This window comes from Poromitra crassiceps (assembly GCF_964638095.1).
Source record: "Poromitra crassiceps genome assembly, chromosome: 13".
Lineage (NCBI taxonomy): Eukaryota > Metazoa > Chordata > Actinopteri > Beryciformes > Melamphaidae > Poromitra > Poromitra crassiceps.
In genome coordinates this window covers 10,341,799-10,354,298 of record NC_139644.1, presented here as the reverse complement: position 1 = coordinate 10,354,298, position 12,500 = coordinate 10,341,799, and the positions used below count along the sequence as shown (strand labels likewise).

Here is a 12,500-nt window from a genome sequence, read left to right as displayed (position 1 = left end):
ACCCGTGTAAGACCCCTCCCACCCCCACCCACCCATTCCACATACACACACACACACACACACACACACACACACACACACACACACACAGAGCCAAATACAAGACAGGAGCTTCACTGCACCCCGTCACACACTGATCCCAGAGTGGAGAAATTGAAGTGGCCTGTGATGAATTCAGCCAAAACATGTCATGGTAATGAATAAATCAAGAGCGGGAGAGAAGAGATTTTTTTTAGGTTGGGGGGCTCGCTTTTTTTTTTTTCTTCTTTTTTTTTTGCTGGGGATCAAGAATAATAGGAATGATGGGGGTAGCTGTGTTGTGATGGAATGGACTTGGGGGTGTAGGAGGTGTGGGGGTGTAGGAGGTGTGGGGGTGTAGGAGGTGTGGGGGAATTTCGATAGCTGGAGTAGAGGAGGCCGGTTTAATCATGACAGAGAGAGAGAGAGAGAGATACCTGTACGGAGAGAGAGAGAGAGAGAGAGACCAGCATGTTTGTATGCAGCGCCGGCGCTCGTAATCAGAAGGCGACTGGACTGATTGAAGGTTAGGTAGAGAGCTGAGGATCACGTCGCCCGTCCTCTAAATGCCGACCGCCCCGACTCTTAGTCGCACCGCCGCACAGACCCTCGCCCATCCTAACCTCCCGACCCCACTCCCCCTGCACCCATCCTCATGCACCAGTCGGAGAGGACAGACGCAAGCCGTGTGATTGGCCAAAGGTGGTCCCCGGATGGCTTTCGAGACGGGGGCGGGTCACGGCGGGGTTCGGGGGCCCTGGGTCCGGCCCATCTGCTCGGCTCCTCCCTCGGGGTGGCTGTGCACATCCAGGAAGGCTGTTCCGCCCACCTTCACCTCCCACCTGTCTCTCGCCAGCACCTAGAAACGCCCTCTACCCCCCCCCCCCCCCACCACCAGCGCGCTTCCTCTCCCTCCCTCGTCGCTCGCTAGCCCATTGTGTCTAAACTATGCAAACGCCCTGGTGCGAAACTAGTGCTATTGCATCCATTACCTGCCTATGCTTCAAGGCTGCCCCTCGCCAGGCACGGGGGAAGGATGCGTACAGCAAATGTGGATCCTTGCTGAGTACGGCACAAAGCAGCGGGCTGGGGAAGGGGAGAGTGCTCGATGAGGCGCACCTAGAAAAGATTAAATCTATTGTTTCCTTGTCTTCCCCATAATGCATTCTGTCATAGGGAAAGCAGTGCCACACGTCTCTCTCTAATGCATTCTGTCATAAGGTAAGCAATGCCAAGTCGAGGATGTTCTCTGAAAGTCATTTTCTTTCTCTCTCTCTCTCTCTCTCTCCTGTGTGTGTTTCCCTCCTCCACAGTAACAGGGTTTCCCTACCCTGCCACAGGGGCTACGGTGGCCTATAGGGGCGCCCACTTGCGAGGCCGGGGGCGGGCTGTGTACAACACGTTCCGCACGGCACCCCCACCGCCACCCATCCCGGCTTACGGAGCGTGAGTATCCCCAGTCCCCAATCTCTGTTCTGAAGAGACGCTAACAACTGAGCAAACTCAACTCAGACGTTTTTCGAGTTCTGCGTTTATGTATCTGTGAGTGTGTGCTTCTGTGTGTGCACGTGTGGGCACACGTGCACGTGTTGGGCGTGCCGTGCACGTGTGGGCGTGCACGCTAGGAGTTTGTGCACACATATTTGTATTTGTGTCTCCATCTTGTGTGCGTGTGCCTAAACTGTGTCTGCCTCTCCTTACATTTGTTGCGTTGTGCTGTTGACAAAGGCGCACCTAACAAAGCCACAGGGAGAAGCTAGCGAGGAGGCGAGATAGCGTATTACTGGGCAGATCTCACTGGACTGTGACCAGCAGGGCCTGTGCTGATCTCCTGGCTTTGTGCAGCCCTGTCTCGCACTCGTCTCTTATCAGCAGTGGGGCTGTGTGGCCGTGGGAGAAGGTCTGACTTGAGGCAGGCCAGGGGCCGAGGTATAGCTGTCTATCTGTGATTAGATCAGGATCCGTCTGACTGCAGAGGGAGAGAGTCGACTCTGCTGCTGAATGCTGGGACCTGGAGATCCCGCGTCCCCTTCTCCTCCCTCCCTCCCCTCCCTCCCCCCCCCTCCCTCCCACTCTGGGGCCCTTTGCTACTGATGGCAGCTGCTTGATTTATATAGGGGCGTCACGTGACGGAGCTCCTTCGCTGCCTGCCTTTGTCCTCCCCCCCCTCTTACACCACCACCTCCACCACCAGCAGCAGCAGCGTCCCTCCTGACAAGTACTGCAGCGCCTGGAAAGACAAACAATTTTACCAGAGCAGAAAATTGGACGGGGATTGTGAAATGGTTGCGCTTTTCCCCCTTAATATGTCATTCATTATTTGTGGCGCGCTGAAGCCGCTACGAGCTGACCCCGTAGACTCACCCCGGTCCCGCCTCCATCACTCCTCCTTTCCACCATGCAAATATCCGCTTGACTTGGTTCTGTGGCTGAAACACAGGGGGGACATGTCCAAAGCGTCAGGCGGCTGAGAGTCAATAACAGGGGGGACATGTCCAAAACGTCAGGCGGCTGAGAGTCAATAACAGGGGGGACATGTCCAAAACATCAGGCGGCTGAGAGTCAATAACAGGGGGGACATGTCCAAAACGTCAGGCGGCTGAGAGTCAATAACAGGGGGGGACATGTCCAAAACATCAGGCGGCTGAGAGTCAATAACAGGGGAGGACATGTCCAAAACATCAGGCGGCTGAGAGTCAATAACAGGGGTGGACATGTCCAAAACGTCAGGCGGCTGAGAGTCAATAACAGGGGGGACATGTCCAAAACGTCAGGCGGCTGAGAGTCAATAACAGGGGGGGACATGTCCAAAACGTCAGGCGGCTGAGAGTCAATAACAGGGGGGGACATGTCCAAAACGTCAGGCGGCTGAGAGTCAATATCAGGGGGGACATGTCCAAAACGTCAGGCGGCTGAGAGTCAATAATAGGGGGGGACATGTCCAAAACGTCAGGCGGCTGAGAGTCAATAATAGGGGGGGACATGTCCAAAACGTCAGGCGGCTGAGAGTCAGTAACAGGGGGGGACATGTCCAAAATGTCAGGCGGCTGAGAGTCAGTAACAGGGGGGGACATGTCCAAAACGTCAGGCGGCTGAGAGTCAATAACAGGGGAGGACATGTCCAAAACATCAGGCGGCTGAGAGTCAATAACAGGGGTGGACATGTCCAAAACGTCAGGCGGCTGAGAGTCAATAACAGGGGGGACATGTCCAAAACGTCAGGCGGCTGAGAGTCAATAACAGGGGGGGACATGTCCAAAACGTCAGGCGGCTGAGAGTCAATAACAGGGGGGGACATGTCCAAAACGTCAGGCGGCTGAGAGTCAATAACAGGGGGGACATGTCCAAAACGTCAGGCGGCTGAGAGTCAATAATAGGGGGGGACATGTCCAAAACGTCAGGCGGCTGAGAGTCAATAATAGGGGGGGACATGTCCAAAACGTCAGGCGGCTGAGAGTCAGTAACAGGGGGGGACATGTCCAAAATGTCAGGCGGCTGAGAGTCAGTAACAGGGGGGGACATGTCCAAAACGTCAGGCGGCTGAGAGTCAGTAACAGGGGGGACATGTCCAAAACGTCAGGGGCTGAGAGTCAATAACAGGGGGGACATGTCCAAAACGTCAGGGGCTGAGAGTCAGTAACAGGGGGGACATGTCCAAAACGTCAGGGGCTGAGAGTCAGTAACAGGGGGGACATGTCCAAAACGTCAGGGGCTGAGAGTCAATAACAGGGGGGACATGTCCAAAACGTCAGGCGGCTGAGAGTCAGTAACAGGGGGGACATGTCCAAAACGTCAGGCGGCTGAGAGTCAATAACAGGGGGGACATGTCCAAAACGTCAGGCGGCTGAGAGTCAATAACAGGGGGGGAACATGTCCAAAACGTCAGGCGGCTGAGAGTCAATAACAGGGGGGGACATGTCCAAAACGTCAGGCGGCTGAGAGTCAATAACAGGGGGGACATGTCCAAAACGTCAGGCGGCTGAGAGTCAATAACAGGGGGGGAACATGTCCAAAACGTCAGGCGGCTGAGAGTCAATAACAGGGGGGGACATGTCCAAAACGTCAGGCGGCTGAGAGTCAATAACAGGGGGGACATGTCCAAAACGTCAGGCGGCTGAGAGTCAATAACAGGGGGGGGACATGTCCAAAACGTCAGGCGGCTGAGAGTCAATAACAGGGGGGGGACATGTCCAAGACGTCAGGCGGCTGAGAGTCAATAACAGGGGGGGACATGTCCAAAACGTCAGGTGGCTGAGAGTCAATAACAGGGGGGGACATGTCCAAAACGTCAGGCGGCTGAGAGTCAATAACAGGGGAGGACATGTCCAAAACGTCAGGCGGCTGAGAGTCAATAACAGGGGGGGGGACATGTCCAAAACTTCAGGCGGCTGAGAGTCAATAACAGGGGGGACATGTCCAAAATGTCAGGCGGCTGAGAGTCAATAACAGGGGGGGCATGTCCAAAACGTTAGGCGGCTGAGAGTCAATAACAGGGGGGGGACATGTCCAAAACGTCAGGCGGCTGAGAGTCAATCACAGGGGGGGACATGTCCAAAACTTCAGGCGGCTGAGAGTCAATAACAGGGGGGACATGTCCAAAATGTCAGGCGGCTGAGAGTCAATAACAGGGGGGGCATGTCCAAAACGTTAGGCGGCTGAGAGTCAATAACAGGGGGGGGGACATGTCCAAAACGTCAGGCGGCTGAGAGTCACTCACAGGGGGGACATGTCCAAAACGTCAGGCGGCTGAGAGTCACTCACAGGGGGGACATGTCCAAAATGTCAGGGGCTGAGAGTCAATAACAGGGGGGACATGTCCAAAACGTCAGGCGGCTGAGAGTCACTCACAGGGGGGACATGTCCAAAATGTCAGGGGCTGAGAGTCACTCACAGGGGGGACATGTCCAAAACGTCAGGCGGCTGAGAGTCACTCACAGGGGGGACATGTCCAAAATGTCAGGGGCTGAGAGTCAATAACAGGGGGGACATGTCCAAAACGTCAGGCGGCTGAGAGTCACTCACAGGGGGGACATGTCCAAAATGTCAGGGGCTGAGAGTCACTCACAGGGGGGACATGTCCAAAATGTCAGGCGGCTGAGAGTCACTCACAGGGGGGACATGTCCAAAATGTCAGGGGCTGAGAGTCAATTCAGTATAGGCAAATCAGCTAACACTTTTCTCCCCTGTTTGTCCCTCTCGTTCTGCAGGGTGGTGTACCAAGATGGCTTCTATGGTGCAGAGATCTATGTAAGTACAGTTAGCTCTATGGTGCAGAGATCTATGTGGGTACAGTTGGCTCTATGGTGCAGAGATCTATGTGAGTACAGTTGGCTCTATGGTGCAGAGATCTATGTAAGTACAGTTGGCTCTATGGTGCAGAGATCTATGTGAGTACAGTTGGCTCTATGGTGCAGAGATCTATGTGAGTACAGTTGGCTCTATGGTGCAGAGATCTATGTAAGTACAGTTAGCTCTATGGTACAGAGATCTATGTGAGTACAGTTGGCTCTATGGTGCAGAGATCTATGTGAGTACAGTTGGCTCTATGGTGCAGAGATCTATGTGAGTACAGTTGGCTCTATGGTGCAGAGATCTATGTGAGTACAGTTGGCTCTATGGTGCAGAGATCTATGTGAGTACAGTTAGCTCTATGGTGCAGAGATCTATGTGAGTACAGTTAGCTCTATGGTGCAGAGATCTATGTGAGTACAGTTGGCTCTATGGTGCAGAGGTCTATGTGAGTACAGTTGGCTCTATGGTGCAGAGGTCTATGTGAGTACAGTTGGCTCTATGGTGCAGAGATCTATGTGAGTACAGTTGGCTCTATGGTGCAGAGATCTATGTGAGTACAGTTAGCTCTATGGTGCAGAGATCTATGTGAGTACAGTTGGCTCTGCTCCTCGCCTGCTTAGCTGAAACACAAGTAAAGCAGACAAAAGGGCGGCCCTGGAGACGAGAACGTGATCTCTGCAGAACCCAACGCTCTCCCAGCCGCGCTGCCAAGCCCGCGTCGATTAGGCCCTCTGTCTGCTGTGCCAAGAAACCCCACAATAACATTTAAAACCCCCTCAGCTCCTCCCTCATCCCTCTCTCTCCCCCTCTCTTTCTCTCTCTTTCTCCCCTTTCTCTCTCCCTTCTCTCTCTCTCCTCTCTCTCTCCCTGCTCTCTCTCTCTCTTTCTCCCCTCTCTCTCTCCTCCCTCTGTCTCTCTCCCTTCTCTCTCTCTTTCTCCCCTCTCTCTCTCTCGCCCCTCTCTCTCTCTCTCCCTCTTTCTCCCCTCTCTCTCTCTCTCTCTCTCTTTCTCCCCTCTCTCTCTCTCTCTCTCTTGCTTTCTCCCCTCTCTTTCTCCCCCCTCTCTCTCTCTCCCCACTCTCTCTCTCTCTCCCCCTCTCTCTTTCTCTCTCTCCCTCCTCTCCCTTCCTCCCTCTCCCTCGCTATGATCTCAGACTTTGGCAGTGAGGCAGACCCCGGCTCAGTGTCCCGTGTCAAGTCAGGTCGCCTCCTCCTTTCAAATGTGTCTGGGTTTTTTGAGGTGGCTCATCTCACACGGCCCCTCCCCTCTCGTTACCCCCTGTGTGTGTGTGTGTGTGTGTGTGTGAGAGAGAGAGAGAGAGAGAGAGAGTGTGTGTGTGTGTGTGTGTGTGTGTGTGTGTGTGTGTGTGTGTGCTCAAAGGGGTTTGGCTGGGATAGCCCTGCCTGGCCTCCGGGGGGCGTGTGCGGGGCCTTGAGTGGGGCGGGTTCTTGGTGCAGCAGATAAGAGGCGCGGGCTGCAGATAAGGGGATTAGCCGGGTCCCTCTGGAGCTGTCCATGCAGAGACAGGGTCACATCAGGGGCCCCGGCCCTCGCTGCGCGCTGCCCTTGACAGAGAAAAGCATGGCCGCTGTGGAGATAATGCTGGAATTACCACGCTGCCCCACTTTGACATCAGTCCAAACGTCAGGGGAGGGGCTGTAATTTGTCCCTTTTGAATGTGCTGTGTGTTTTGTGTCTGCTGAGAGAGCCAGATGACAGTGTGGGCAGAGAGCCTCTCACTTTCACCCCGTCTGCATACAAACACACGCAAACTGCTGAACCCTGCTGATATATGACTGATACACCGGCCTGCATGATATATAGAGAGAGGCAAAGTGACCGCCGCCTACTTCCTGCTTCAGCACTGTACCAGAGATTTTCATCCGCCATTTATTTTCCCATGGATATTTCGTAAAAATGCGTATAAAAATAGTTTTACTTCGTCAAACCAAACGGTTCAGATATATTTAGAAACGGGAGAGACCATAGAACGTTTCACTCGGACCAAAAACTTAAAAAATCTCGGATTTAAAGAAAATATTTTTTCTGTGTTGTTTTTTTAAGTTTTGGTCCGAGTGAAATGTTCTATGGTCTCTCCCGATTATAGCATTGGCTGAACCGTTTGGTTCGACGAAGTAAAACCATTTTATAAGCATTTTACGAAAAATGTCTATGGGAAAATAAATGGCGGATGAAAATCTCTGGTACAGTGCTGAAGCAGGAAGTAGGCGGTCACTTTGCCTCTCTCTATATATGACTGATACACCGGCCTGCATGATAGGACTGTATTTCACCGGCTTTTTACTTAGCGACACCCACCGCCACAGAGGAGATGGCGGGCCGGGCAGTAAGTGATATTGTTTGTCTCCCACGCTCGCTGCCCCCCACCTCCAGCCTCGCCCCGCGTGCCCCCCCCCCCCCCCACCTCCAGCCTCGCCCCGCGTGCCCCCCCCCACCTCCAGCCTCGCCCGCGTGCCCGCGCCCCCCACCTCCAGCCTCGCCCCGCGTGCCCCCCCCACCTCCAGCCTCGCCCTGCGCCCCCCCCCCCCCCCCACCTCCAGCCTCGCCCTGCGCGCCCCCCCACCTCCAGCCTCGCCCCGCGCGCCCCCCCACCTCCAGCCCCGCCCCGCGCTCACTGCCCCCCTCGCCTCCCTTGACCGAGGCTCGGCCAGGTCGCCGCCATCGCTCAACCCGTCAGGCCGTCCCGCGGTGCTTTACTGCCATTAGTTTTGGCAGCGGTCACTGCACTGCTTCAGCCTGGATGAGTGCGCCCCCTCCAAGGTCCCCGCTGACCGGGAGGAAGCAGTCCCTCAGCCCTCTCTGTCCCCCGCAATCATTCAGTGCAACACTGCCACGCTGTCAAAGAGCCGCCGCCCGTGTCCCGCGCACTTCTGCTGAGAGCGTCTGTTTGGAAGAGCGGACCACATGCTAACACAGGACCACATGCTAACACAGGACCACATGCTAACACAGGACCACATGCTAACACAGGACCACATGCTAACACAGGACCACATGCTAACACAGGACCACATGCTAACACAGGACCACATGCTAACACAGGGGTTCTCAACGTGGGGCAAAAAAGGGGAATCATTTATTTTCACTATAATTCCATCCATACATTAAGTAACAAAATGACAGGATATGTGACTATTTTGGTCATGGGTTTCATATACGTTCTATAATAAAACAGAACAGTGCAACAAGAAAAGCAAAAATCTGATCAGATGCGGGACATGGGACAAAATCTGATCAGATGGGGGACATGGGACAAAATCTGATCAGATGGGGGACATGGTCTAATTTGTGTCAGTTCCCTTGATGTGGAAAACGTTTTGGAGAACCACAGTGCGAACACATGATCAGAGAAGGAGGAAGGCGTCCACCCAGATGTACACTGCATACATTGCATGCGCTGATGCATATGCATGCATGCACATACATGTAGAAGCACACGCGAGCGAGCGCCCGCGCACAAGTGCACACGCGTGCACAAACGCGCACACACACACACACACACACACTCGGCACGACAAAATAACAAATGTGCTGTACTGTTGTGTGCAGGATTTGACAATGTGGGAGAGTGATTTATTGGCCCATGTTTGTTCAGGCTGTTGCTGTAATCAGCACAGTCCCAAGGCATGGCCGTCCCGCAGGAAGTCATCTGCCTCATGCGCCGTGACTTCCTGTCCCCATGGAAAACGCAGAGGGGAACGAAGGAGGGGGGGGGGGGGGTTCAAACGCTGCGGCCCCCCTGACCCGATTTACGTGCAGCCGCGGCGGCGGACGTCAACGTCGCTTCTGCGCACCCGTTCTCCGTCGGACATCTTCCCCCCCTCGAGTTTAAAAATAAATGAAAACATGCATTATTAAAAGCCACCTATCCAGCGTGTGGACGCAGATGGGCACCCTCTCTACTGGCACTAATAGAAAAACAGTAGGAGAACAGCTTCATTTTTCAAAGAGAGTAATAGCAGCACTCCACAATGAGCTCTTTAATTCCTTTCCCATTCTGGCAAATGAATACAACGCTCCTGACTCCACAACGCTCCTGACTCCACAACGCTCCTGACTCCCCAACGTTCCTGACTCCACAACGCTCCTGACTCCACAACGCTCCAACGCTCCTGACTCCACAACGCTCCAACGCTCCTGACTCCACAACGCTCCTGACTCCCCAACGTTCCTGACTCCACAACGCTCCAACGCTCCTGACTCCACAACGCTCCTGACTCCACAACGCTCCTGACTCCCCAACGTTCCTGACTCCACAATGCTCCAACGCTCCTGACTCCCCAACGCTCCTGACTCCACAACGCTCCAACGCTCCTGACTCCACAACGCTCCTGACTCCACAACGCTCCTGACTCCACAACGCTCCTGACTCCACAACGCTCCTGACTCCACAACGCTCCTGACTCTCCAACGCTCCTGACTCCACAACGCTCCTGACTCCACAACGCTCCTGACTCCCCAACGCTCCTGACTCCACAACGCTCCTGACTCCCCAACGCTCCTGACTCCCCAACGCTCCAACCGTCTTCTGCCTTCTTACTTTATTTGCGAGCCGGGGGGTTGGTGTAAAGGAAGAGAACGTCTCCTCAATAATGCAGCAGCAGAGCAGGAGAGCGTTTCTCCACCTGAAAATGGGCTGTTGGCGTCGCACAGGCCCGTGTGGTGCCGGTGCCGGTGCCGCTGCTGCTGGCTTGACACTGACCAGCTCCCCCCAGTACCCCAGTCTCTCAGCACATCATTCATCCTACTGGCCTTCCAATACGCCATATATCAAACAGCGCCCTCTGGCTGTCTGCGAGGCATCCTGCAGCTGGGGGGAATCTGTAGTAGAGGGGATGGTCACAATATTGTGCGCTGACATTTAAGTAGTAAGGCAAATAGTCTGTATTGTTGTTTTCTTGTTTCTCTAATACCTAACCTTTCTCAATGAAGCGCGGGGGCAAGTTGTGTGCTTGATCATTGATTAACACTGTGATATTTCCACAGGGTGGCTATGCAGCATACAGATATGCCCAGCCCACCACCACTGCTGCCTACAGTGACAGGTGAGAACCACAATCACTTTCATAAGACAGAGACAAATTAATCTGGTTGTAACGCTTTACAAGGCCAAGGGATGGATATAGTGTAGCATAGCTCAATAATAGCTCATCTTAAAGGTCATTAATTACAAATAAGTATCATAAATCAATATTGGAATAATTATGTAACACATCTAAACTCAGTGGTATTCAAGATTTTTTTTTTAATCCTAAAACACTTAGACACTGTTCAAATGAACAGCTGTTGATCATGTATCTCTTGCATTTCTGGGTCCCTTGTATTTTTCCCATGGAAAAATGGCCACATCTCAACACTGTGATGTCATGTTGAAATATTGACACTAACTTCAATGGTGTTTGATGATAGAAAGAGTTCAGCGATGTAAAACATCAACAGTAAACGTCAGCTTGTGTGGAGTCAGGTCCTCAGAATCAGAGCGCGTTCGGCGTCTTGCTAGAGCCGTCATTTTGCACCAATGTTCAACAGAAATCCAATGTTGAAGAGGCAGCGCAACTAGTTTCTCCACTGACAGTAGCCTCAATATACCAGAATGCAATGCAGCCACAATACAACTAATACCCCCATACCTCCACCTTTAATTGACAGCAACAATTCGACGCCCTTCTCCAAGGGTTGATGAAAGGCATTCTGGGAAATGTAGGAGATCCAACTAACTGCAGTAGAAGCAGGCGAGACAGGTTGAGGGAAAGTGTTGACACCAAAAAATGTAAATTACAACACAACTGCTCGATTGCATTGAAATATCAGATTGATGATATAGAAAAGTGACAGAGAATCAGAGGGTGTTTTCATTTAAATAATCAGTGTATTCCTTTAAAAAAAAAAGCTACAGATCAATGGTCCAAACTTCGATAGGGTCTGGATTTGATCAATTATGATCCCCTCATGAACATTTTCAAAATATATAGTCTTTTATATTCTGTAGAGAACCCTTTATTTATTTGGATAGTCCACCTACAGAGAGTCTATGGCACACATGGGCAACATACGTCCCGCGGGTGCCACCTGTGTGGCCCGCGATGGAATTGCAAAAAAAAAAAAAAAAATTACAGTGCACCTGAACGCAACATGCAAGATACCCGCTGAATAAGTGTCCAAATGTTCATGTCATTCTGGCCAATACTCTTCTGTTATAGCATTTCAGTCTGGAATATGGAATATCTTATAATATTTATGACTAAAAGGCTAAAAGTAATCTCATGTGTAAGAAATTACTGTTCTACATTGAAGTAGAAATTTAAATAATTAACTTGTTGGTTTTGGATTTATTTAGCTTCAAGAGTGCATTTTTGTTCTTGTGTGACCCTCAACACAGGCTTTGAGAATGCCGGGCCACTTACTGATACTTATGCTTAAATTAACCCACTCATATTCTGGTTTATTTCAAGAACTGGGAACTGGGAAATCTAGCAGCCATATTGGCAGGTGGTGAAAAAAGTTAATTTCAAGCCCTGCAGGGAGAGCAGGTGGTGACATAGGAGTGAAAAAAGGATCAAATATTGGTGGTTAAGACTGAATAATGACATCACAATTGTTAATTTAAAATGAGTTATTCCTCTAAACCTGGCTTCAAATGCCCCAAATTTTCGCGCTGGCGCCGTTCGGCCCTCAGCAAAACCTGGTAGCGAGGACATTTTTTGTGGCTCTCTCTATCATTAAAGTTACCCATCCATGGGTTACGGCATGACAATATTTGTTCGGCCCCCGGCAACAATCTGGGTTTCTCATGTGGCCCCCCATGAAAAATAGTTGCCCACCCCTGATCTATGGAGGATGTGTAACATTTCAAGAGCGTATTAGTTCACATTAAACAATTCAACTGTTTCACTTTGTCTGTAGATGTTGTTTTAACCGCTTATTAGTTGCTTCCTGTTCTCCACCCCTGCACCTAGTGTCATAGGTTGAGGCCACGTCTCGTCATAGACGCTGGTTTAGCTGGCTCAGCCTGGCTGGGGGCGGGGTCAGGGTGGGGTAAATTCCCCCGTTCTATCCATTCAGCAAAGTTAGAATTTAGCTGATAGCCCAGCCCAGGCAGACACGATCGGGGATTTAACCACCGCAGTAAACGCACATCTGAGCAGACGTCTTGTGTTCTGCTCTAGAAC

At 52.0% G+C, this 12,500-nt stretch overlaps 1 protein-coding gene across 3 annotated transcripts in view; it reads left to right on the top strand.

Moving 5' to 3' along the window:
- LOC310788688 (RNA binding protein fox-1 homolog 3-like) overlaps positions 1 to 12,500 on the top strand; it is a gene marked incomplete at both ends in the record, with an annotated part of 173,482 nt that overhangs the window by 154,067 nt on the left and 6,915 nt on the right. For all 3 annotated transcript variants that reach the window (XM_083650229.1, XM_083650228.1, XM_083650227.1), the window contains 3 exons: positions 1,332 to 1,464; positions 5,226 to 5,265; positions 10,318 to 10,376. In XM_083650229.1, the coding sequence (XP_083506355.1) occupies positions 1,332 to 1,464; positions 5,226 to 5,265; positions 10,318 to 10,376 (232 nt within the window). The remainder of the gene's footprint in view (positions 1 to 1,331; positions 1,465 to 5,225; positions 5,266 to 10,317; positions 10,377 to 12,500) is intronic.